This window comes from Hemitrygon akajei, chromosome 1, assembly GCF_048418815.1.
Source record: "Hemitrygon akajei chromosome 1, sHemAka1.3, whole genome shotgun sequence".
In the NCBI taxonomy this organism is placed as follows: Eukaryota; Metazoa; Chordata; class Chondrichthyes; order Myliobatiformes; family Dasyatidae; genus Hemitrygon; species Hemitrygon akajei.
Window position 1 is genome coordinate 213,385,080 of NC_133124.1, and position 21,654 is coordinate 213,406,733.

General features: G+C 43.1%; 1 protein-coding gene across 1 annotated transcript in view; it reads right to left on the reverse strand.

Moving 5' to 3' along the window:
* hk2 (hexokinase 2) overlaps nucleotides 1-21,654 on the reverse strand; it is a 92,316-nt gene that overhangs the window by 9,687 nt on the left and 60,975 nt on the right. Inside the window, exons 7-15 of the mRNA XM_073060197.1 lie at nucleotides 16,407-16,590; nucleotides 13,328-13,483; nucleotides 11,796-12,029; nucleotides 10,629-10,933; nucleotides 8,580-8,728; nucleotides 6,181-6,300; nucleotides 3,703-3,798; nucleotides 2,322-2,421; nucleotides 935-1,118 (exon numbers count right to left, since the gene is read on the reverse strand). Coding sequence (XP_072916298.1) covers nucleotides 935-1,118; nucleotides 2,322-2,421; nucleotides 3,703-3,798; nucleotides 6,181-6,300; nucleotides 8,580-8,728; nucleotides 10,629-10,933; nucleotides 11,796-12,029; nucleotides 13,328-13,483; nucleotides 16,407-16,590 — 1,528 coding nt within the window. The remainder of the gene's footprint in view (nucleotides 1-934; nucleotides 1,119-2,321; nucleotides 2,422-3,702; nucleotides 3,799-6,180; nucleotides 6,301-8,579; nucleotides 8,729-10,628; nucleotides 10,934-11,795; nucleotides 12,030-13,327; nucleotides 13,484-16,406; nucleotides 16,591-21,654) is intronic.

The window sequence follows — 21,654 nt, forward strand, 5'->3', positions numbered from 1 at the left end:
GGAATGGCAGAGCAGACTCGATGGGCTGAATGGCCTAATTCTGCTCCTATGTCTTATGGTCCTACAACATGACTGTGACGGAGGGCGCTTGGGAGATGCACTCTGTCCACATGTGCATTTACGCACATACATAAACATCACCTTGTCGTTCTGCTTTCATTGCACAGAGTGTATGCACTTCACTGTCTCCCCCCTAGTATATTCTTTTAATGGGTTGGCTTTACTCTACCTCTCTGGCCATTCAGAATATTCCATTCCTTTAGCGATGGGGATGTACAAATGTGTATATACAGCTTATTTATTTTGTAATAGGAGTGTAATTTCATTGTGTGGTGCATCATACTCTAATTCAAGTATTGTCTTAAGTTAGCTTTGTTGGTAAATAAAGATGGTATGTCCTAGTACCTAAAAAATAGGGGGTTTTGCTCTCAGTTGGGGGAGAGAGAGATCGAGCTTCCTGAATTTCACACTGGACGTAGTAAGTAGCTATAATTGTGTTCTCCAGTAGATATCTTTCTATAAATATTGTCAGTATTGTTTTTGTTATTTTCACTAATTTTTTGTAAGCTGGGTTTTTGACGGACAGAATAAACACCCTTGCACTAAAATGCTAAGCAGCTCCAGCCATTTTCCCTTTGGGTCGAAACGCACATATTGTTACAATCAAAATCCATGTAACCATTCTTCATATAAAAGAAGTTGGCTGTATCAATGGATAACTGAACCCAGCCATTTAACATCCACATGGTTTTCAGTTACTTACTGAATGGTAACCAGGAATCCTTGATTCACCCATCTACACCCATGTCCCCTCCCAACCATGTTGAAGCAGCAGATTTCCCTTATTGCCATAGTGCTCCAGTTTAACTATTGTCCCACCACCAACACAGTTGGTTTCAGAAGTTTGTACCACCAGAAAATCACCACACAATACCTCTGCCTCCCAGGATTCAGTGAAAGCTTATCCACTTCCATGTCAAATTCAGTCCTGATGTCGTCTAGGCAACCATTGTCACCAAATGCTCCCCACTCCGTATTAATGCACATCCGTCCTTCGTCGCCTTCAACCATCTCCACGTTCCTCATTTCCTCCATGTAACAGGCATTGCACCCTGTTCCTGCAGAGATGAAAAGACACATAATGTGAACCACATTAAGATACAAAGAAGGGGCTTCAGAGTGGTCTGAAGCAGGGGTTCCCAACCTGGGATCCACGGACCCTTTGATTAATGGTGGGGGTCCATGGCATGAAAAGATTGGGAACCCCTGGACTAAAGTGTAGAGATGGAAGAATTAGGGAAGCTGACATTAGAATAACCAAGACCACAGGTGGCCAAAAGGCAGAGGCCAACAGATGACAGGTTTCCTTCCCCAAAGTTTATTTTAACAACAACCTGGTAGTTTCACAGCCACTGTAGTTGAAAACAAACCAAAAATGCTCAGAGACTAAGCCCGGGGGTGACTCTGTATGATGTTCCAAAGTTCAAAAGAGTATGTTTGGTCCTTTATTAAGAAACCAGCAAAGACAAATGATCTTGCAGCGATACAAAACTAGTAAAACTGAAACTAGCGAAATAACAAAATAAGAGGACTAATAATGATATATTAAAGCAATCTAGTGGTAGTGGTCAACAAAACACTATGGCTCACCCTAGACTAAATTGAACTAACAACAAAGAGTTCAAAAGAATAACTATTCTCATTCGCTTCTACCACCCCCAACCCACGTGACAGATTACCCATAATAAACATGCAACACAAAATACAATACAGACATACATGTTGTTGAAAATGTCTATGCTCAATTTATTTGTTTCCTTGGGCTTAAATTGCCCACTTGCCAAAGTGCCATCGTAGCTTATTCTTTGAGTTCTGGAATGGTGGCCCAGTGGAACTTGTTGTGTTTGATGCTGAGGGATAGTTCAGAGGGATATCCGGACACCAGCCTTGCAGGATATTCAAATGAACTTTATTGGCAATGCTGGTTGGACAGTATGTGACCACCTCCCAAGTAGGAGTGGCATAGGAATTACACTATTAACTATTACAACAGAACTCGTCTCACAGACAGATTTGTAACACAAAAGAGTGCTGATAGAAACATAGAAAACCTAGAGCACAATACAGACCCTTCGGCCCACAATGCTGTGACGAACATGTACTTACTTTAGAAATTACCTAGCGTTACCCATAGCCTTCTATTTTTCTAAGCTCCGTGTACCTATCCAAGACTCCATAGCGCAACACCATCACAGCCCCAGCGACCCGGGTTCAATTCCCGTCAAAGTCCATAAGGAGTTTACCTCCAATCAAGTACTCACCTACAATGAGACCAACTTCGCATTGGGGATCATCATAGCCGCAGGACATCATTGTTCCGACCGTGTCATTAACAATTGCCACAACATCCAAGTCAAACTCCTGAATTAGATATGAAACAAAAGCATTTACACTGCAACTCACAGCCATCAGAATGCAAGTAGAAAAACTAAGGAAGGTCACAGGTCAAAGTGCAAAAGGAAAGAAGTCACAACATGGCGATATAAACGTACAACGGAGTGGCTGGAGTATCGCAGAAACTGCCGATCTCCTGGGATTTTCACACACACCAATCTCTAGAATTTACAGAGAATGGTGCAAAACAAAAACAAAAAAAAAATCCAGTGAGCGGCAGTTCTGTGTGCAAAAACACCTTGTTAATTAGAGGAGAATGGCCAAACTGGTTCGAGCTGACAGGAAGGTGACAGTAACTCAGATAACCACACATTACAACAGTGGTGTGCAGAAGAGCATCTCTGAATTTACAACATGTCGAACCTTGAAGTGGATGGGCTACAGCAGTTGAAGACAACACCGGGTTCCGCTCCTATGATCTTACGATCGCAAGACAGTGCTGGACATTAAGAACCTAAAATACTGCATGCCTGCCCCCATCAGTGAGTTGCTCATTGCTGGAAAAACTGTAGGTGCTGATTGTGTTGCTGCCTGCATCAGAGAGGTGATGAAGGTGTCAGTGTCAAAACCAGTGTGCGGTAGTGATCATCTTAGTCGCTTTTCTTGTGATTGTAATACCCTATTGGTCATCGATAATGTGGAATGCTGCAAGTCTGGTTCACTGGTTTATTAGTCGACAGCAGGGGTGGGCATCGGGCAAGCTGTGAGGCCTCAGTTGTAGCGAAAACTAGGCCTCAAGCCACAGTGTCGATGGTTTACAGCCGCCCAGGAGGGAGGCGTTGGAAATGCTGCGCTCTACAGGAGATGGTGCAGTACAACATCCAAGCTGGAGTTGGTGCTGCCCCCCGGTGTCTGCTCGGCAGAAGACTAGCTTTATTCCAGACTGCTTCAATATTCATGGACAGAAAGCCGTTTGTCTACTTTTTTTTGTGTGTAAATGTATTTTACTGACATCTTATTATGTGTTTGCTATCTTCTATGTGCTATACGTGCCTTGTGCTGTGTGTGACTGTTGGTACTGTGTTTTGCATCTTGGTCCCAGAGTAACGCTGTTTCGTTTGCCTGTATTCATGTACAGTTGATTGACAATTAAACTTGAACTTGACAGACTGATCTGGAGCCAAGACAAGGAGGAGCAGTGAAATGTCCTCCCTTACTCCTGGGTACTGCAATCTATACAATAACTCTCAGGTCTTCAGACTGCAAGGCAATTGCAGACAGGCTGGGCTCAACCTAATATTTTCTTACCTCTCTTCTCCTGATGGCTTCTCGAAGGAGGTCAACAATATCTTCACCTTCGCAACCAGTAGCTTTGAATCCCTTGGTCCATTTTAAAAGAATTCCCTGCAGGATGTAAACATATCACAATTAGTGCGTGGCCAGCTATCCGTTCTCGTGCACCAAGTGGAGATGTTGCTTCAGGCGTTCCAGTTTTTGTTACGCATGGATGAATCCATGTTCTCCCACCTCCTCATGCTCAAACTTACCACCTGCATGTGATCATTCTGAATTGAACCATCAGTCCAAAGGTCATGTCACCTCTGGTCACAGTTCAGGATGCATTAGCAGAGACTCTTTTTGTTCGGAAGAAGACTGGCTATACTTGAGAATTCAAATATTTTCTGGTCTACCACTGCCAAATCAACTTTAGATCAGAAATTGAGTAAATCTCTTGTCTGCCTCATGTAAAAACTCAAAATCTCATTGAAAACATATTCAGCTTTCTCCCAAGTCAGAATTAACTACAGAGTTCTCCATCTTGAGTGAGGTACCTGTAACTATGGGCTCTCTGCTTAAGTTCTGGTCCTTAGGGTTCTTCCTGGAGTTAAGAATGATCTTAATCTTAATTCTAAGACTTCAATTTATTTCAGAATACAAACAAACATACAAGTACTAAGCAAACTAAGTAAAGAGCTGAGAAACGATGTGAAGAGGGGAATTAATGCTGAGGGGTGTAAGACAAAGGAATAAAGATGGAGCTTCTGAAAAATCTATCACTTTTATAGATAAGATAAAAGAAAATCCTAAGATAGGAAGTCATTACAGACAGACAGACATACTTTATTGATCCCGAGGGAAATTGGGTTTCGTTACAGTTGCACCAACCAAGAATAGTGCAGAAATATAGCAATATAAAACCATAAATAATTAAATAATAATAATAAGTTAATTATTCCAAGTGGAAATAAGTCCAGGACCAGCCTATTGGCACAGGGTGTCTGACAACTCCAAGGGAGGAGTTGTAAAGTTTGATGGCTACAGGCAGGAATGACCTCATGGAATGACCTGAATTTCCCCATGGGGATGAATAAAGTATCTATCTATCTATCTATCTATCTATCTATGACGCTCAGTGTTGCATCTCGGTGGAATGAGTCTCTGGCTGAACGTACTCCTGTGCCTAACCAGTACATTATGGAGTGGATCGGAGACATTAATTAATTAATAGGCTTCATAATTAAAGCAATTACATCACATGGTTAATATGCTAATACTCAGCCAATGAAAAATGAGAAAGATGATAAACCATTAGTTTAGCTGCTATACCACTTTCTGCCAGTGAGTGTGAAATATACATGAGTTTGTTAAAAAGTACAAATCTTATAAAATATATTTGAAAAAACAGTGGTTCCAACATAACCAACTGCTGAAGTCTGAGTAATTTTAACTGTAATGCACTTTTAACTAGATGGCAAAATATAGGACATTATAATTTATTAGCTTGGATTTAAACCAAAATGTAATGGATGAGTAAAGTTAGGAGAGCATGTGACCCTGTGCTGCCCATTTCCTTTGAGGTTGACATGACCCAAAAGGTATGTCTATGAAGGTTCTCAGTCATCCAGGTCATTGTACATCAAGCAGTAGCAAATCAAGGCAACTGGGCTTGTTGTGTTGTCTAGAAGACGTTTTGCTACTCATCTGAGAGGCTTCTTCAATTCTGATCCATGGAACTGCACAGATCTGCATATTGGCAAAACAAAACAACCACTTCACTAACGGATGGCCCAACATAGGAGGGCGAACACCTCGGGTCAAGACTTGGCTGTATATCTACACCTAAAGGACACGGGACACTCCTTTGATGTTAACAAGGTGCACATTTTGGACAGGAAGGACAGGTGGTTTGAAAGAAGTTAAGGAAGCCATTTTTGTCAAACTGGAAAACCTAACTTGAACAGGGGGTGAGGTACGACACCACCTATCAGCTACTTACAATGCAGTCCCAACATCTCCACCCTGGCATCTCCACAACAGCTCACACCTCCATTCATGCAAAAGAGAAGACTAATGACCCTCTACGAGCCTCTACGACTCTTAACAACCCTCATGTGATTGCTATACCTTTAAAAACTTCATGTGATTGCTATACCTTTAAAAACTCACAGAGTTTTTAAGCTGGAAGCTACCCATCATGGATGAGAATGGAAGAAGCCTCTCAGACAAGAGGCGAAACGTCTTCTAGACAACACAGCAAGTCCAGTTGCCTTGATTTACTACTGCTTAAGACCCAAAAGGTGGTGGCTGATTTGCCTGTTTTGTCCTAATTTTTTAATATATATATTGCTTATTGAAATTAATAGCTTTTTTAATGTATTGCACTGTAATGCTGCCAGAAAACAACAAATTTCACAACATACGTATGTCAGTGATATTATGGTTCATTTCTTCGGAGATAATCTGGCTGTACAGATCACACCTGGGTGCATTGCCTGCAGTACTGACCTGATCCAAGTTCCTTTGTTCACACGGAAAAGAGAAGGTGAATCCAAGTGGAAGCCTACAGCCTTTCATCCCCATATACTCCAGGAAATCACCAATACAGTGAACGATGTGATCAAAGAGCTATCAAACAAACAACGGCAAAGAAGTATTAGGAATTGAATGTGCTCATGGTCAATTCTCCAATAAGCCATCTCAACTTATATTAGAGTCAGAGAGTCACAGGACACTCATCATTATCGTTATGTGTCATGTCGTATGATGTGGGTAATCGTGGTCTTTAATCTGCTTATTCTTTTCTCTATCCATGATCATGATTGTCCTTGGCAAATTTTTCTACAGAAGTGGTTTGCCATTCCATTCTCAAACAAGCGAAAACCTGCAGATGCTGGAAATCCAAACAACACACACAAAATGCCGGACAAACTCAGCAGGCCTGAGTCCTGACGAAGAGTCTTGGCCGAAAATGTCGACTGTACTTTTTCCCATAGATGCTGCCTGGCCTGCTGAGCTCCTCCAGCATTTTGTGTGTGTTGCCATTGCCTTCTTCTGGGCAGTGTCTTTACAAGACGGGTGACCACCCCCCCCACCCCCCCAAGTCATTATCAATACTCTTCAGAGATTGTCTGCCTGGCGTCAGTGGTCACATAACCAGGACTTGTGATATGCACCAGCTGCTCGTAGGAACATCCACCACCTGCTCCCATGGCTTCATGTGACCCTTTTCGAGGGGCTAATCCGGTGCTACACCTAGCCTAAGGGTGACCTGCAGGCTAGCAGAGGGAAGGAGTGCCTTGCATCTCTTTCAGAAGAGACGTATCTCTACCCCGCCACCCAGGACAGGAGCATAAAAATAACCATGCACCTCATGGAGTCATACAGCACAGAAACAGGCCCTTTGGCCTATCTAATCCACATCGAACTGTCTAGTACCAGTGACCTGCAACCAGACTTTAGCCCTCTATATCCATTCCATCCATGTACTGATCCAACTTCCCTTATTTGTTGTCCACCATTTCCACTGCTGGAACAGACCAGTGTTCAGAAAGCACATTTCACAGCCTTGGGACATTTACTGAAATACACCAGAATGCAGTCACAGCTATACAGTAGGGGCTGAATGCAACAATGAATGTATAGTCTAACAGAATGGGAGCACTAAATCTGCCCACTAAATCTGTTCTGACCATCCAAGCACCCTGCATTTGTTATGGTGCAATCTGGAGTTAGAGTATAGAGCAACTATTAACGTCAACAGCAACCAACCTTGTATGCTTAAAGGGGACAAAATAAAAACAAAGTCGGGCATGGGTTCACTGGTTTATCCAGTGGAGGAGATGAGCATTTCTGCTCTGGATACAAAGAAGGTTTGGGAGTACTCAGCTGAAGTCCATGTGTCAATAGATTTAATCTAGGATTTGGGATTTGAACTCCACGATGCTAGGGACAAACTGAAGTTCAAGGATCTACCTTGTAACAACATGGGAAATAGGAGCAGGATGTGGGCTTTCACTCACTAAGATTGTGGCAAACCTTCCACCTCAGACCCATTTTCCAGTGCTGTCCTTGGGTGGAATGGGGCCAATGGGATTCCCTCTACTGGAAACTGGCATGGACTTGATGGGCTGAAAGGCCTCTTTCTGTGTTGTAGTGAGTATGCTATAGCCCTTGATCCTCTTAAGGTCCAGAAATCTATCAATCTTTGTTTTGAACAAAGACAACTGAGCCTTCATGCCCTCAAGCATAGAGAAATCCAGAGTTTCATCATTCATCTGCATGAAACAGTGTCGGCAGAAAGCAACATCTATCATCAGAGATCCTCACCACCCAGGACATCAGGTAGAAAGTAGAAGAACCTCAGGACTTGCACCACCAGGTTCAAGAAGAGTTACTACCCAACAAAAACCAACTATTGAGATGTTCCCCGCACTTTAAGGACTCTTTATGTTGTCATTATTTATTGCTATTTACTCATATTTGCATTTGCACAATTTGTTGTCTTCTGCACTCTAGCTGATCTTTCATTGATCCTGTTATAGATACTATTCTATGGATTTGCTGAGTATGCCCACAGGAAAATGAATCTCAGAGTTGTATATGGTGACATATATGTACTTTGATATTAAAATTCACTTTGAACTTCTGAATAAAGGAATTTCTCCCCATTTCAATCCTAAATGGACTGTCTCTTATTCTAAAACTTTTCCCCTCATCCTAGACTCCTCATCCTGTGGAAACATCCTCCCCGGGTCTGTCCTGTCAAGTCCTTTAAGAATTCTTTATGCCTTTGATTAGATCACCTCTGATTATCTTAAGACTGTAGATGTATGGCCCCAGTCGACTCAATCTCCCATAACGCCGGCGTACTTGCTAGCGACAACGAGGTCTTGTGTTTTGCTCACCTCCTCGCCCGTCCCTTCCATAGCATCCAGAGGGATGGTGTAGATCTTGTTGTGCATTTCCACATTTCGACGTTTCCCACCACGAACCTTCACGAGCAGCACACGGAAATTTGTACCACCAAGATCCAGTGCCAAGAAATCTCCATTCTCTGGGAAAAAAATACAGTCTCAGTCAAGAATCGGAAGTTCTTCCGTGCACTATTCCTAAACATTCCGATAGCAGACATCAGTAAAGCACAGCACAGTTGTATTACCTTACCACAAATGAAATGGAGAATGCTCTGATGGATTGATTATTGTTTTACTTGGAGCATGGCACTGTAGTGTAACCGTTAGAGTAACACTATTGCAGCACCTGGGTTTAATTCCCGCCACTGTCTGTAAGGAGTACGTACATTCTCCCTGTGACCACATAAATTTCCACCCAGATTCCACAGTGGATACAACCCATTCCATCATGGGTAAAACCCTCCCCTCCATTGAGAACATCTACAGAAAACGTTGTTGCATGAAAGCATCATCCACCACCCAGGCCATGCTCTCTTCTCACTGCTGCCATCAGAAGGAAGGTACAGAAGCCTCAGATCTCACATTACCAGGTTCAGGAACAATTATTACCCCTCAACCATCGGGCTCTGGAACTAAAGGGGATAACTTCACTCACCCCATCACTGCACTGTTCCCACATCTTATGGATTCACTTTCAAGGACTCTGCATTTCATGTTCTTGATATTTATTGGATATTTATTTATTAATATATTTTTTAATTTGCACAGTTTGTTGTCTTTTGAACAAAAGACAAAATGGTCTTTCACTAATTCTATAACTGTTATTATTCTATTATGAATTTATTGAGTATGTTCACAAATTAATCTCAAGGTTGTATATGGTGATAGGTTAATCATATAATTGGGCAGCATGGGTTTGTTGAGACAGAAAGGCCTGTTCCCATTCTGTATTTCTGAACAAGATTAAATAAAATATTTTAGCTCAATTACAGAAAATCGCTGCTCGAGTACTGTTTCCAGGGTTATATTTCCTGACAAGAGAGGATTGTTGAGTAACCCAAAAGAAGTTCTCCCCGGATTACAAACACACAACTTAGGTACAGCCTACATGTATGTGGAGAACAGCAGAATGGATTTGCTGGCAACTGGGGGCAGGACTTATCTTCTGCCTCCTGGGAACTTGGGTTGAGGCAATACCTGAATGGTTGAATTAAACATCCTGGTTTAACTTCATGTTGTCTTTGGTTGCTTCATGATTTACCAGGTGGTCAAATTTCTGACTTGCAAACTGTCTGGGTTACGACTAGTTTACAGAGTTGGAACCCTACCGTAACTTGGTGAGGGCCTGTAGGGGTGGAAATTAGTAAGATTTGTGATAAGATGGTTGAAGAGATGGCCCAGGTCTTAGAGCGAGGAATGAACCAATGTTTGATGATTTAAACCAGACGGGTTGAAAGGGCAGGGTGCTGGGAGCAGAGGTGAGGGTCAGGATGGTGCTGCTCATTGCTCTGCGATGTTTACTACCATCAGGGGGGATGTACCAGAGATTGAAAATGCACACTTAATAACTTAGGGAAGTTTCTTCCCTTCCACCATCAAATTTCTGAATGATCCATGAATACCACTTCATTATTTTGCTCTCAGTTTGCACACTCAGTGGTCACTTAATGAAGTGCACCTGTATACATTTAGGTACTTTGATTACAAAATTTACTTTGAAATTTTAAACTTTGAACTTTAATAAAGTGGCAGTATATTTGTTACTCTAACTTATTTTTTAATAAATTTATTGCATTATACTGCTGCTGGTAAACAACAAGTTTCACAGCAGAGGCCAGTGATTATAAACGTGATTGTGATTCTGTAAGTTGCAACACTGGAAATTGGACAGCAGCTCTCCCGCCTGCACTCGATGAACAATTAGAGTGACAGTTACCGTCAACGGAAAGACGGGAATTATATCCGACCATCTAGCAGAGATTGGACCTTGGTCAAAGCCTGAGTACGATATACACACCACCATAAAATTCAACACTGTACCTGTTCCATCTGGCGTAGCCCGGACGTAAGTTGCCAACATTTTTACAGTAGCAGTGGAGTGAGTTTCTTTCTTCAGGCCACATTCCATTTCGGCTATCATCCGTCTCTTCACCTCCAGCAGCTGATCATCGCTCAAGTTAAAGGCTGACAAAATCTCCTCCCTCATTTTCTGTTGCTTCGCAAGTCTGTAGGCGACTGCTGTTACCATAGCAGCACCCTTCCCACTGCCGTCTTCGGAGGGTAGGAAACGAACTTCACAGTTAGGGACCAACCTTCTCACTGCCTTTTGCAGCCGCCTGGCAAACCTGTTGAAAAGGGCATGAAAGGGGATATCAGTCAAGTCGTCCTCCCTCGCCTCCGTTCAGGGACCCAAACACTCCATCCAGGACAGGCAACACTTCACCTGCAAATCTGCTTGGGTCAGCTACTGTGTTTGGTGCTCCCGATGTGGCCTCTCCCTACACAGGTGAGACCTGCAGTAAATTGGAGGACCCCTTTGTCGTGCACTTTCACATCATCCCCCGCAAGCGAGACTTCCCGGTGGCCAAACATTTCAATTCCCGTTCTCATTCTCATTCCAACATGTCAATAGATGGCCTCCTCTTGTGCCAAGATGAGGCCACCCTCAGGGAGCAGAACAACACCTTATATTCCATCTGGGTAGCTTCCCACCCGATGGTATAAATATTGATTTTTCCTTCCAATGAACAAATTCCCTCCTCACATCCTTTATTCCCTACTCTAACCTTTTACCTCTTCTCAACTGCCTATTACTTCCCCCAGGTCCCCTCCTCCTTCCCTTTCTCCTATGGTCCACTCTCCTCTCGCATCAGATTCCTTCTTCTCCTGCTCTTGACCTTTCCCTCCCACCTGACATCACCGATCACCTTCCAGATAGCTTCCTTCCCCTCCCCCACCTTTTTATACTGGCATCTTCCCCCTTCCCCCTCAGTCCTGACCAAGGGTCTTGGCATGAATCGTCGACGATCTATTCACTTCTATAGATGCTTCCTGACTGTGGAGTTCCCCCAGCATTTTGTGTGTGCCGCTCTCACTATCTCCTGGTAAATCAATGTGTGCCCCTGAAGTGTTGAAACTCGATTAACTTTAAATGTTTGTAAGGTTCACAGTGCTGCCTGTAGTAGATACAAACTGTTAGATTCTTACTGTGGATGTTTTTTGTACACGGTTCCATCCACACCAATTGTAGTCCGCAGTCTCTCGACATCCTTGTTTTCTTTGATCCGTCTCAGGACAGCAGCCAGCGTGGCAGCACAGAGATTCGACGATCGGGTCGACACAATGCTACAGATTCGTTTTGTTGCAGCACAGTCATCGACTGTCGGCTCCAGACCCAGTTTAGTTAAAATCTCTTTTGCCTTCTGCAGTCCATCGCTGTCCCTGAAGTATTAGGCAGAAAAGAAGCTGTTAAATTTTCCTTGTGCCCAGTATTTTAATTTTTAATTCTTTAAATTTAGATATTTAATGAGTCACAGTCTCCTTTTTGGGAACAGTACATCTCGTCTTTTACCTCACTTTCAGTGCGTGTAGAATTGCATGCTAGTTATACTGTATTACTAGTCTGTGATAGCGACACTCGACAGTGGCTACATGACATTAGGAGTTTGAGGAGATATGGTATGTCACCAAAAACACTCACAAATTTCTATAGATGTACTGAGGGCAGCATTCTAACTGGCTGCATCACTGTCTAGTACGGTTGGGTGGGGCCACTGCACAGGACTGAGGTAAGTTGCAGAGAGTTATAAAATTAGCCAGCTCCATCATGGGTACTAGCCTGCGTGGTATCCAGGACATCTTCAAGGAGCAATGCCTCAAAAAGGCAGCGACCGTCATCAAGGACCCCCATCACCCAGGACATGTCCTCTTCTCAGTGCTACCATCAGGTAGGAGGTACAGAAGCCTGAAGGCACACACTCAAACATTCAGGAACAGCTTCTTCCCCTCTGCCATTCAATTCCTAAATGGACATTGAACCCATGAACACTAGCTCACTGCTTTTTATTTCTATTTTTGCACTACTTGTTTAATTTAGCTATTTAATATACAGTATATACTTAATGTAGTTCACAGTATTTTTTTAATATTATGTACTGCATTGTACTGCTGGCACATAACAACAAATTTCATGATAATATGCCGGTCATATTAAACCTGATTCTGATTTGGAGAATGTAGATTCAAATCCTAATTGACTGAGAATTTGAACTCAAGTAGTTTCCAAAATTTAGAAAATTCACGAGGTTCATTATAGTCCTCTAAAGAAGGAAACCTGTCACCTCTACTTGGTCTGGCTTATATGCGACATCTGTCCCACCATGGTTGACCACAGTAACCTTTGAGATGGAAGTGGTTGTGAGCAATGGGTAGTAAATGCTGGATCTGCCAGTAACGTGATCTATAGGCATAATTTCATCAAATTTATCAATACTAACATATCTCTGTGATGACATTTCTGCAAATCAGATTCATTTTTTAAACTCTACCTTATTTTTCTAGTTTATTTTAAAGCAATGCTATTTTTTATTAAATTTCCCACATCTTTCCGGATTAGTTTTGGTAATCCTCTTCACAATCTACGTGTGGCAATTCCCTTCTACGTCTGTAAAGCATCTGGGATGCTGCATAGTTCTTCACCCTCACTATCAGATTCCGAACAACGTCACCTTTTTGCTTACTTTTCAATTGCCGAGACGTATTTGGTTTCAAAGTGGCCTTTGATGAGTAGTTCTGGTGTGATCTTTCCCCCAAACAGCAGTCCGTCCTTCGCCATCTTCACCAAGATAATTCGAACAAGCTCGCCCATGTACATCCCACTGATCATCTTCTCAAACCTGCAGAAATAAGACGGCTTGAAAGCATGCTATGTATTTTTTTTCTGGCTGTCCGTCCAATTCATCACAAGAGTCGTGTTTTCGTAATTGCAATTAATATAAAGCAGGGAAATGCTGGGTGGAAGAGAATAGTTGTTCCAATAGACCTCTCCTCATTCTACGTCTTGATTATAGCTGCAACCTTCCTGCCCCACGAAACTCACTGCTTCACCAGCTCTTCAAAAGAAAGGCAAAAAAAAAGAAACCCAGAGCCAAAAAGAAAAGCAAAAATGAGGCCAATCATCTTAACCTACCTCAGGCAACTGAAACCAGCCCATTTTCTGGGCCATCTGGTTTAAGATGGTGCTGGTGAAGACTTACTGGCAGCAAACAAAACTACTAGTTACTCTATTAATCACACATCCTCTGGAAAATGATCACTGCAATCAATAGCCTGTAACTTCCCTTTTGAGGCTGAGTTTTTGAACCACCTGTACGATCTGGCATTTTTGCAGTGAAAACTTAAGTATTGAAGGTGCAGGACAGGTGCGCTGTAGCAAGTATGGCCCAAGAGTGAGGAACGAGCCAATGCATGGTTATTGTTGGAGCGGACGTGGAGCCGATTCAAAGCAGCAGATCTGAGGTGAGGCAGAGGAGCCTATGCCCATGAGCGAGAAATGAGCCAATATTTGATTGACTTAAGCACTGGGACAGATTGGAAAGCTCAAGTATGGGCCCACTTGAGGTGGCAGGGCCCAGGCCCAAGAGTGTATAGAAGCTGCAGGGCCGGGGTCCAAGAGTGAGGAACGAGCTGCGGATGGACCAGTTTAAGCACTGGGCCAGATTGAGAAGGTCAGGGAGTTGGGGCCGGAGGAGAGGGACTGACCAGAGTTCAGCTTGCTGCTTGTCAAGATTTACTCGTGTCTGTGCTGAACCGAGGCTGAAGCCTGCAACTAACAGAGTACTGGATCGGTTGTTGTGACTGTGAACCCACTTTCGTGAACCTTACTTCTGGATGTTATTTGCTTACTTTTTATTGTTTGCATTTGTCCTTTTTTTTGCACACTGGGTGTTAAGAGTCTTTTTGAATGGATTCCACTGGGTTTCTTTGTTTTGTGGCTGCCTACAAGGAGATGAATCTCAAGGTTGTACACTTACTTTGATAATAAATGCACTTTGAACTTTGAACTACAAGTTTCATTGAACATAAGCTCTATGATGTTCCAGGTATTAAATATTCCCTGTGCATCACTGCAATTTAAAAACTGCCTCACACTGGGATGTAATGATTTGGCAAGTGTATGTGACCTTGTTTAAAATATGCATACACAACCTTGTTATTCCCTGGGTGCAGAGCTGCATTTTGACATACACCAGGAACTCTGATAGTCCATCCCAAAAGCTAGTCTTCATGCACAAGTCCAGATAGTGGATACCAGCATATTATGCAACAATAGAGTCAGGAGGGTTAAGCCCATCTACCTATGGACATATCCCAGGTAGCATCAATAGAGAAATCTGTCAGTGGTTCATCCTTCAGAGGTAGAGAGAGGATGACTGTTCGGTTGTTCGCCGAGCTTGGAGGTTAGGCCACAAACGTTTCGTCACCAGTCGAGCCGACATCATCAGTGTGCGACTGAATGTTGTTTCTGACGAGTGGTCATGTTTATATTCGACTCTTTCTGATTGGTAGGCTGTCACACTGGCTGCTCGACTCTGCTAGGTCCCAGCCAACCAGATAGCAGAGCAATCTCTGCTGGCTCGTACACCTGGTTATCGGTCATTGTGAGCATTAGTTCCTCAGTTGTCCACAGCTCACCCCTCGACCCCAAACCTGCAGATGCATAGGTTTGTAAATCCACTCCAGTTGAATATGTTTGTTAATGGAGTTTTCCATTGAGAACCAAACTTCTGAGAATTCTCTTGATTTATTGTTTTGTCCTTCTGCCAGGATTTTTGTAGTCTCCCAGACCAGATCACCACTAATGATACTGGATCATTCTCCACTGATTCCATTCACTCTCTTATGAATTCAAGGGGTGATCAAGGAAATGGAAAACAGAGAGCAGGTCAACAGAACAATATCAAGACTGCCTTCCAAATCAGATCTGGACCACATTGTCTGTGTCCATTCTTCCTGCATTAAAATCCTGTTCCTCAATTATCACCAGCAGGACACATTCAGGGGACGAACCACGGTGACATTAGTCCAAAACACATTCTGAGACGGCTGACAAATGTTTCCATCCCTGCATTCAGTGAATTGGAACGTAGAAAATTGCAGTACAGCACAGGCCCTTTGGCCCACAATGTCGTACCGACCTTTTAACCTACTCTGAGATCATCCGAACCCTTCCCTTCTACATAGTCCTCCATTTCTCTAGCATTCATGTGCTTATCTAAGAGTTTTTTAAATGCCCCTAATGTATCCACCTCTACCACGATCCCAGGCAGGGCATTCCACATAACCGGGTAAAAAAAACTACCTCTGACAACCCCTCTATACTTTCCTCCAATCACCTTAAAATTAGGTCCCCTCATATTAGCCAATTCCACCCTAGGAAAAAGTCTCTGGCTGTCCACTCGAGGTCTATGCCTCTCACCATCCATCAAGTCACCTCTCATCCTCCTTCACACCAAAAAGAAAAGCCCTAAACGTAAATGTCAAATGTAACTATTATCTTTTTCCCAATCCCATTCATAATTCCCACATCTTTGATATCAACATCACTGATGCAGGCTCGCAAATAGTTCTTCCAAGCCTCATGGGACCATGATGTTTATTGAGACACTGTACTGTTTCAATATCCCGCTAACCCCCGTTCACATGGAAACTAAGCGAGCAAGGACCTTTCCAACAGGTAGTGGCTACTGCCCAGTCACTCATTACAGATGACTCTGGCTCCTAGCCATTACTGCTGTGCGATAGAGCAATTATACTTACAGCTGTTTCCCAGGATTGATGGACCCCCTGTCAATCTCCCTGTCAAAATCTGTTCTAACGTCGTCCAGTTCTCCCAGGTCACCGAATGCACCCCACTCCATATTGACACACATCCTCCCCTCGTCTCCCTCGACTAGGTCAATGTGCCGCATCTCCTCCATGTAACAAGCGTTTGTGCCGGTGCCTACAGGAACGCAAAGAAAAGAAATCAGCTCACGGTGTAACAACACCCTGGGATTCAGTGTGGTGCAGCGATGAAGATCGCCAGAGAAATTACTTTAAATCCCAGCAGAATTTAAATTCAGTCAAAAGCCACCTGGATTTCAAAGAGCTTAAAGAAAAAAAATTAGAAACATTGGTGCAAGACATAATAAGTTAAACGTAGGAGCAGCAGATGGACGTTCTGCCCTTTGGGCCTGTTACACCAATCAAGAGCAAAGCAGCTCTGCCTGATCACCATTTCCCACACTACCCTTAATAAGAGTCCGACTTGCAAATACTCCAAAAGCAAACTACTGGGAGATTAGCAGTTCCCAAGGCGTCCACATTCATTATTATTTCTGTGCCCTTCCTGTCCTACAGCCTGTCTTCTTTACACAATTATCCACGTTTCTCACTGCTGCCATCAGGTACAGGAGCCTCAGGACACGAACCACCAGGTTCAAGAACAGTTACTACCCCTCAACAAGCAGGCTCGTGAACAAAAGGGAATAAATACACTCATCTATTGAGATGTTCCCACAACCAATGGTCTCACGTTATCTGTGTTATTTCATGCTCTCATTATTTATTGCTATTTGCATCTGCACATTTTGTTGTCTTCTATGCTCTAGTTGTTCCTTCATTGATCCTGCTTACAGCTACTATTCTATGGATTTGCTGAGTATGCCCACAGGGAAAAGAATCTCAGGATTATATGTAATGACATGTATGTACTCTGATAATTAAGCTTATTTTGAACTTTTGAACTTCTATGTAATGTCTTGAAAGGCATAGAAATAATGTTAGAGCCAAAAAGGTTCTTCACGAAACAGAAATCCATTGGTCTTCTTTGAACACAAACAATGCCTGAGCCTCGTGTCCTTCTAAACCAGGGGTTCCCAGCTTGGGGTCTACAGAACCTTTGGTTAATGGGAGGGTTCCATGGTCATAAGAAAGTTTGGGAACCTCCCTCCTGTTCTAAACTGCCATAAATATCTGGTTCACTCATGCTCCTCAGAGGCACCCAGTCTGGCTCTGGAGATATCCCCACAGCACTGCTGGGGATGAATTTCAGAGTTTAGACTTGGTAATGACAGAGGACTGGCAAGTCAGGATTGTATGTCACTTGGACAGGGGGGTGTTATCTGCAGGTGGTGGTGTCTATTTTGAGAGAAATATCTCCCACCTCCCACCTAATATAGCAATGCCTTTAAAGTTATAATTTACATCCAATGTGCCAGACTCATCCATCAAAATCTCACTAGCAAGCGGTGTTGATGTTAACCCTTGAGATCTCATGGTATGAGGTCAAACAAGAGCTCAGATCACCATCTAGTGTCTCTCCTCAAGAGAAAGAATAATCGGAACTCTACTGCATTGATCAACACTTGAAAAGAGCAATGGAAGTAACAAAGGAGAAGAATGTTACCCCCCACTTCCCCTTCTCTCTTTTCCATTCCCCATTCTGGCTCCCCTCTTACCCCTTCTCCACTCCTGCCTATCACCTCCCTCTGGTTCCCCTCCTCCTTCCTTTCTCCCATGGTCCAATGTGCTCTTCTATCAGATACCTTCTTCTTCAACCCTGCATCTCCTCCACCTATCACCCCCCCCCCCCATGCTCCTTGTTTCACCACCCCTGCCCCACCCACCCTTTCATATGGCTTCACCAATCACCTCTCTCTTGTACTCCTTCCTCTTCGGTCACCTTCTAATTCTGACTTCTGCCCCTTTCCTTTCCAGATGAAGGGTGTCGGCACAAATAATTTTATTCCCCTCCATAGATGCTGCCTGACTGTGTGTGTGTGTGTGTGTGTGTGTGTGTGTGTGTGTGTGTGTGTGTGTGTGTGTGTGTGTGTGTGTGTGTGTGTGTGTGTGTGTGTGTGTGTGTGTGTGTGTGTGTGTGTGTGTGTGTGTTTGTGTTTTTTTTTTGCTTTGGCTTTTCAGCATCTGCAGAATCTCTTGTGTTTATGAATCACCCTGGGTGAGAGACGTCAAGTCCACCACGATTAGCTTTAGGCACCCACAAAGATGGCTGTGTCCTCAGAAACAAACTCAATGTGTCCACAGCAGATAGTGAGTGAACCAAAATAGCAATATAACCTTGTCCTCACCTGTGGTATAACAGCAGCAGTGGTAGCAATGACCATCGCACAGTCCTTGTACACACCTTCAAGCTGAGGATACCCTCCATTGTATTATGAGGTACTACCACCCTGTCAAATGGAATAGACTCTATACATCTGGCAGTTTGAAATGAGGCACTCACGAGGCACCCTGGACTATCAGCAGAGGCAGAAATGTGCACCACCACAATTTGTGACGTATTGCCCCCACACTTCCCATTCTAAAATTAATAACAAGGACCCCCACCATCCAGCTCATGCTGTCTTCTTGCTACTAGCATCGGGCAGGAGGTACAGGAGCTGTGGGCCCCACACCACCAGGTTCAGAAATAGTTATAACCCTACAACCAGCAAACTCCTGGAATGAGGTGGATAATTTCACTCACCTCAAATCTCAAATGATTCCACAATCTACAGACTCACTATCAAGAACTCTACTTTGATGTTCGCAGTATTTTTTTTTATTTACACAATTTGTCTTCTTATGTACACTGGTTGTTTGACAGTCTTTATTTATGTATCATCATCATTGTTGTGTGCCTTGTTGTGTGATATAGGTGATCATGCTCTATGAGTATCATTGTTCTTGGCGAGTGATGAAGGATCTCAACCTGAAATGTCAACTGTTTATTCCTCTCCATAGATGCTGCCTGACCAGCTGAGTTCCTCCATTTTGCATGTGTTGATCTGGATTTCCTGCATCTGCATAATTTCTTGTGCTTATGCATCTAAAAATAAACCAGGTGCAAGCATGAGAAACTAAAATTCATCTTCACACTGAGGACATCTACATTGTGTAATATGACATATATTGGAGTGGAATCAAAATACAGTAGTATTTTGCAATGGGCAGAGCTAAGGCATCACTCTTCCAACAGATCAGATCAAAGTTCTGCAGTCGTACCACATCTATTCATGAATGCTGGTGGAGAAGGGTCCATGAACATCATCGTCCTCAGCAATGGTGGGACAAGTAGACGAGAGTCAATGGCAAGGCTGGAACTTTGGAATCATGTGCAACCAGAAGTGGCCATTAGAGTGTATCTTTCAGCTTCCTCTCGAGATCCTCGCCATCATAGAACCGTTGTGGACTTCAGAAAGGCTACACACACCAGTCCTCATAGAGGGATCAGGAGTGGAAAGGGTGAGCAATTTCAAGTTCCTGGGTGTCAATATCTCCAAGGGTCTAACCTGGGCCTAACCTATCGATGCAGTTACAAAGAAGGCACAACAGCGGCTATATTTCATTAGGAGTTTGAGGAGATTTGGAAAGTCAAAGACACTCGTAAATTTCTACAGATGTACCACGGAGAGCATTTTAACTCGCTGCATCACCGTCTGGTATGGGGTGATTAATGCACTGATCGAAAGAAGCTGCAGAGAGTTATAAACTTAGCTCCATCATGGGCACTAGCCTTCGTAGTATCCAGGACATCTTCAAGTAGCAATGCCTCAAAAAGACACCATCCATCATTAAGGACCCCCATCACCCAGGACATGTCCTGTTCTCATTGCTACCATCAGGAAGGAGGTACAAGAGCCTGAAGGCACACACTCAAAAATTCAGGAATAGCTTTTCGTCATTGAACCTACGAACACTATCTCACTACATTTTTAAAAAATTTTTGCACTACTAAATAACCATTTTATATATATATAATATATATTATACGTATATAATATATATACACTTACTGTAATTCACAGTTTTTATCTCTATTATTACATATTGCATTGTGCTGCTACCACAAAGACAACAAATTACATGACACTCAGTATGCCGGTGATATTAAACCTAATTCTGATTCTGATTTTGCAGCCAAGTTAATTCACTCCATGTGACAAAAAAAAATCTGCCTATATAAAAGGCTACAGGACCAGACATTTGGTCGTAGTTCTGAAAATAGCTTGGGGTATAGAAAATGAAAATGCTCTGAAATGTGAACGTCCAAGGTCGCCTGCAGGTGGCAGCATAGGTCAGTAAGGCGGTGCAGAAGCCATCTGGACCTTTTGCCTTCATTGTCTTCAATACAGTAGCAGAGAGGCAATGGGGCAACATTATCAAATGTTGGTTAGGAGCTGGAGTTCTATGGGAAGGATATGTTTACACTGGAGAGCAAGCAGAGGTGATGTATCAGAACATCAGTTATTAACCCTCAACCATCAGGCTCTTGAACCAGAGGGGATAACTTCACTCACCCAATGCTAAGCTGTTCCCACAACCTAAGGACTCACTTTCAAGGACTTTTTATCTCATGTTCTCAATATTTATTGCTTTTTTTTCTACTTGTATAGTTTGTTGCCTTTTGCACATTGGGTTTGCCCCTCCTGTTGTGTGCGGTCTTTCACGGATTCTACAGCGTTTCTCTGTATTTACTGTGAATGCCCAAGAGCAAATAAATCTCAGGGTTGTCCATGGTGACACATATCTACTTTGATAATACATTTACTTTGAACTTTGAATGTTGCCTAGGAGAGAAAATTTCACTTAGCAGCACGATAGCGGAACGGTTAGCACAACACTTTACAGTGCCAGCGACCCCGGTTCAGTTCCCGCCGCTGTCTGTAAGAAGTGTGTATGTTCTCCCCGTAACCGCAAGGGTTTCCTCCAGGTGCTCCAGTTTCCTCCCACAGTCCAAAGACCTACCGAATGGTAGGTTAATTGGTCACTGTAAATTGTCCCGTTATTAGGCTAGGGTTAAGTTGAGGGTTTCTGGGTGGCACATTGAAAGAGTCAAAAAGGACCTATTCCTCATTGTCCCTCAATAAATAAATGAAAAGAGAGATTGGCTAGGTTGAATGTGTTTTCCTTACAATGCAGGAGGCTGAGAATGGACCTGACAGATATACAAAATTATGAGAGTCCTGGAATGGGTAAATAATAGGAAACTGTTTCTCACTGAAGAGGTATCTGAAGCTGGAGG